The following is a 5,927-nucleotide window of genomic DNA, read 5'->3' as shown; positions in this document are numbered from 1 at the left end:
AATTTGAATTCAACCACACTCAAATCATTGAAACTATGCACCAGCATGAATGCAACACAAAAATTAAACCTATGATAAATTTTAATTACTTAAGGAACAAAAATTAGATTAAATGCCAACTAAACACAATAAACCTTAGAAATTTAAATAAAGCTAATTAAATTTATTAAAAATGCTGAAATTTAAATTAGGGTGTTACACGGCGGCAGCCCGGGATGGCAGGGTCGGGGGGTGGCGGCCCAGGGCGGTGGGGCCGGGGCGGTGCTCGACCGCGGGACATGCGCGGTGGGGGAGGAGAAGGAGGAGAAAGAGGAGGAAAAATAGCATGATAGTTAGATGAGTAAAATACAAAGTCTGTTGAAGATGCTCTACTCGTGGAGCATGTGGCTGCCCGCTGAGCCCGTCTGTTTTCATAAGGAGATAATAAAACCCTTGATGCATATATCTACAAAAGAAAATACTAGCACATCAATTATACATTTATACATATCATTTGTATCTCTAGCTGCCCTCGGAATGAACTCAGATCGATCGCGTGATGCCCTCGCCGACTCTCCTGGCCTCGGCGGAATCCGCGCCTCCTCTTCGCCGGCGCCGGTCGTTGGGACCCGTGCACCCATCGAGGGACTGGGCGGCGGGTTGTGGCAGAACCACCTGAATTATCCCAGCTCAAGTGCACTGGCCATCACCCTAAAAGCAACACCGGCTCAAACGCACTTCAAACGGAAAAATTCTTGGTCTGTCGGGTAACGTCCCGATACAACCACCGGTTCTCGGATCGAACAAGCGTACCCCGCACGAAGGCGAGTCCAGAGATATTACAACCATACATATTTTACAACACAGGCATAGTATTTATTACAACAAGTTCAATGTACTTAATGCAGATCCAAACTTAGTAAAACATTATACAAGACATAAGTTTCATGTTCAGAGTTTAAAACAGCGGAAAGAAAACACGACGGCTACAACACGTCGCAAAAGGACACCAAGCTAGCCCAAGCATAGTATCACTGGTCAGGGTCATTATCGGCCGAAGACGGATCCCACTCTACGGACCAGCCAGGAGGCAAGGAGCAGGACCAAGACAGACTAGCGATCTGGTCCTCAAAACTCATACCTGAAAAAGGTTTCAACAGCAAGGCTGAGTATTCTAATACTTAGCAAGACTTAACCGTCAATGGATATACTTAGCCCACCTAGCTAGACTATGCAGGGTTTTGTAGGCTCTGGTTTTTCTTTTGCCGAAAAGCAATAAAGAGTAGGTCCTTACTTTCAAATTTTAGCTTCCAAGATTCTAGTTGATTAACCATTCTATGTAAGCAACTACTCCTATTCAACCATGGTAGAACTTTAAGCAAACATCAAGATTGATCATAATAATGTTACTCTTATTACTCTATGTGGCAAAGGGATCAAGCAATCCCAAACCGTGAGAAGCGGACGATTCGAATCGAAATTTGTTGACCTGGCCAGGCAGACCTAACACACACGTTTGGAACACCGTCGGGTCGTTCCCAAACAACCATTGACCTTTCATTCCAGCTTGTGGATAGGGTCACTCTCCCCAACTACAGGACACCAACCTCCTCCCTGCACTCACGGTGTTGCGCAACATAAACATAAATAAAACCTATCTTTAAGAGAGAGTGAAAGGTATATCCACTCCCCGGTCCGATCGGCTACTAGGCTTACCGCGTACCATATTTACGGCATGTGGCTAGTACGTTCAAAAATTTAACCACCGCTACCACACACCGCGACCTTAGCAGAATTTATCAACATAGACGGGGTCTCACCCAAGGTCATGATATCGAACACGACCCCGTCCGTCGTCCTTATGGTTATTGCAGAAAGTAAACAAGCAATTCCTATAGAGCTCGCGAGTGACAGGCAATCACTCGACTTTTACCGGTCCTATAAGCTTAGCAATTATTCGAACTCAGGTCTAGTGTTCAGTACATAGGTTCCTAGGATCATGCATCTAGGGTTTCAATTCAAATCCTAAGAACTGTAAATGCACAAGTAATAACGATAACTTGTACTAATTTGAAATATTGGGTTATGTCCCGGGCTTGCCTTCGCGGTAGTCACTAGCTAAAACCGCCTTGGGCTCTTTTGAATTTTGGTCCGGGTCTTCAGTTAGTACAGCAGCGTTCATCTGGAGTTCTGGATCACTTCCTTCAGACTCCGGGATCAACTCGTACGTCCCGTCAGTTAGATTAGTCGTATCTATATGTGATGCAAGAACAGTATTATAAACATACACACGACGTGAAGAAACTGTAGTCTAACAATTAGCAAACAAACTTCACACATGGGCAGTCATTTATGGAGTAGTTAATTAACATCTCTTACTCCACAAAACAACATGATTAACTTCACAAAAGAACAACACTATCTTTATAAAGCAAGTGGTAGTTGTTTCCTATAGCAAATAAAACATGGTTTGCGAATAAATCAACAACTCATTACTCAAACAGAAAGAAATTCAGAAAAAATTACTCTAAACAGAAGGTATACAGGGTAATTAATTCTAAAAAATTCATACCATTTCATGCAGCCATTTAATCAGAATAAAACATTTACTCAGGCAGCACCTAGAATAAGATTAAATTCTATAGTACCAACCACAACACTTATGAAGCTCAAAATTTCTCTGAACATGCTTCACATACTTATGAACATCCTATAAATGTTTTAGAATTTATATAGACATAAAACTGAAGTAATAATTTTGATAATATTAAACCACATATGATAAAGCTAATTAGTATAGGAAGTTATGTAATATTTCTGGATCCTAAATTTTACAACCATGAATAAACGGCCAAAGTATAAATATAAAAAAATTCTCAGAATTTTCTAAGCAATGAAACTATTTATCACAATTAAATCCTACTTAACAAGCATTAAATCAAAGATATAGCTAGACAGCTCTAAAATTTCCCAAACTTGGGTAACATCAAGGTTGTAGTGACATGTAAGCATAAAAAATGTTTCACACTCAAAACTTAAATATTTCTACCAGCACAAATAAATTAGTAAAACTAGTAGATTTAGGAATCTTGAAACTTTGACCTAATTAATGATGTCAAAAAGGTTTCAAATTTTTACCAGGCACTAGTAACACTTTAAGGCACAATCAAACCAAAAATCACAGACAGTTACTGAGTAGAACTCCTAGAACAAATAAAGACTATTTACTCTTTCCTTTTTCTTGGATTAAAATACAGACAAAAATGAAGATATGCATGTAACAAAACTTGTAGTTCTTGTTACAAGGATTCCAAAACATTTGGGTTTGTATTTTTCTGATTTTTCTACAAATTTCTGGGTATTTTCAAAGTTCAGCCTAAAAATAAAAGGAAAAGAACTGAAGACTTGCATCCAGGCCCCTAGAAGATTTCAAATCCTAGCAAATATGCCCTTGGCCGGAGTCAGAGCAAGGGGAGGGGTTTGACTGGCCGATTCCGGCTGCTCTGGTCACCGGCGGCGAGGGTGGACGGGCGTGGGAGCTTCAGGGCGTCACACGCTACCTTCTGGTGGGGTCAGGTCGGGGAGGAGGCAGCCGGAGGTGGGTCGTCGACGGCGAGCAGCGGCGGTCGGAGCTCGGGAACCGGCGGCGAGGTTGCTCCGGTGGGTACTGGGCGAGGAGGAGAGGTCTGCGAGCTGCGCGAGGATGAGGCAGAGCTAGAGGTAGGGTCTGCGTGGGCGGAGGTGGTCTGGAGGTGCGGGGCGACGGTGAGCTTTGAGCTCGCCGGCGTTCGGGCAGGCGGCGGCGATGTTCTGGGGGTTCTGGGCAGGGAGCGGGTGAGAGAGTGAAGGGATTGGGTTGTGGGGCTTCCAGTGGTGCTGAGGCACGTGCAAGTTGGGGAGCTAAGGCTCTGCAGCGAGATGTCCACGGCGACGGCAAGGTGGCGGCCGCAGAGCTCGTCGGGGTGGCATGGCGAGGGGAGCAGGGCTCCAGCGCGAGGTGGAGTGGGTCCAGAGGTTCGTAGGGGCGCCGCGTGTGGCGGTGGGCGAAGCAGGAGGTGGCCTGCGTCCCTCCTCGGCGGCGGGCGGCGCTGAACTGTGCCGGCGGCGGTGAAGCAGAGAGGGAGAGAGGTGTAAGATGAAGGGTGGACTGTTTTGCAATTTCTAAAAATTCCAAGGACCCTACTGTAAATCAACAATAACTTTTAAACTAGGGCTCAATTAAAAAAGTGCCCAACATGAAAGTTGTTCAACTTTTCAAGATCTACAACTTTGATGTTGTGCAAAAATTGATTTGACCAAAGTTTAAAGAGTTGTTTTGAAAACATAGGAAGGATTTTAAATTTAATGGACTTTTGTCTTTTCCATTGCAAATTCAGTTTAATTTCAAACTAAAAAGCAAAAAAAAATTGCCATGTAATGATTACACTGAATTTTACACATAAACCCTCCACAAAAGCAATATTAGCTCTCCCTATTAAAATTAAGTTATAGAAAGGACCCTGCAATAAATTATATTTACATAAATAACCTTTTATTTTTACAATAAGATCCTTTTTCAAGCAAATTAAGCACATGATGCATAAAATAAATACAATTCTACTATGCAGACACCTAGGGTTTCACACGGGTCTGCCGCCGGAACTCATCTCCTGCATCCTCCACAGGCTCGACCCCATCCAGATCATGCTGGGCGCGGACAAGGTGTGCCGCCCCTGGCGCTGCGCTGCGCGGGACGAGCCCGAGCTCTGGCGCCGCATCGACATGCGAGGCCACGAGGCGCTCTCGGACCGAAGCCTTGTCGACCTCAACCAGATGGCGACGGACGCCATGCGGCACGGCCGGGAGCAGTGCCAGGCGTTCTGGGGGAGAGGGCGAGGACCTCCACGATGGCTTCCTTCGCTGCCTCGCCAACCAGTGAGCCCTCCGATCCCTTAATTCTCTTCGCATCCTTTTGTCATCCGATCCTCTTCCCTGTGATTAATTGGTACTTACAAAGTTAAGAAACAATCCTCAATGCAAAGAAGGTACGGTGTTGATCTCTTGCGCATGCGTGCAGCGCGCCATCTCTCAAGATTCTTGTCCTCGACTCGTGCCGCGAAGTCTCGGGTCCAGCATTCACGCAGGCAATAAGGGGGTTCCCTCTGCTGGAGGAGCTCGAGCTCTCGAACTATCGGCAGGCGCAGCACGAGGGAGTGTTCCAGGCCGTCGCCAAGGAGTGCCCGCGGCTGAGGTGCTTGAGAAATCACCGGGTAAAATCCTTGTATTACTATGGATGGGACCATGCTGACGATGGGGAAGCCATGGCGATTGCCGAGATGCACGAGCTGCGTTCCCTGCAACTCCTCAACAATGACCTCAGCAATCAGGGGTTGGCGGCCATCCTCGACAAATGCCTCCACCTAGAGTGGCTCGATGTCCGCGAGTGCCGCCATCTCCGCATGGATCCCCAATTGCAAGCAAGGATCGGCGCAAAGAAGCTGGTCACCAAGTATATGGATGAAGAGAGGGAGAACATGGAACCCGGCAGCCCTAATACTGAATGTTCAACTTGCCTCAATTACCTCGAACCTGATAAAGAAAGGTACCGGCGGAAGCGTTGTGTCGACGACATGGAAGCCAAGGTCATCTCCACTGTTTATGAGCTGCGCTCACTTGAGCTCCACTGCAATGATCTCACCAGTGAAGGATTGGCAGCCATCCTTGACAATTGCCCTCAGCTAGAGTCCCTCGACGTATGGAACTGCCTCAATATTGTCATGAACAATAATGCCCTACATGCTGATAAGCGTGGCTGGGTTAAGACCAAGAAGCTGACCACCAAACTACTTACGGACTACTCCAACTACAAATTCTTTAACCCCGAGGGCCTCAATAGACACAACTGCCGCAACATCATCTTGAAAAACTTCCGCAATGTCTTTCTAGATCACACCCAGGAAGGTAAGTAA

General features: G+C 45.8%; 1 protein-coding gene across 1 annotated transcript; it reads left to right on the top strand.

The window, feature by feature from the left end:
- The first annotated feature begins 3,946 nt into the window (after window positions 1-3,946).
- LOC120695207 (putative F-box/LRR-repeat protein 23) lies at window positions 3,947-5,927 on the top strand. The gene is made up of 3 exons (XM_039978503.1): window positions 3,947-3,993; window positions 4,587-4,835; window positions 5,036-5,927. The coding sequence occupies exons 1-3, from the start codon at window positions 3,947-3,949 to the stop codon at window positions 5,925-5,927; spliced, it is 1,188 nt and encodes a 395-aa protein (XP_039834437.1).

The sequence above is a fragment of the Panicum virgatum genome, chromosome 2K (assembly GCF_016808335.1).
Source record: "Panicum virgatum strain AP13 chromosome 2K, P.virgatum_v5, whole genome shotgun sequence".
Taxonomy (NCBI): domain Eukaryota; kingdom Viridiplantae; phylum Streptophyta; class Magnoliopsida; order Poales; family Poaceae; genus Panicum; species Panicum virgatum.
This window is presented reverse-complemented; position numbering and strand designations above follow the sequence as displayed.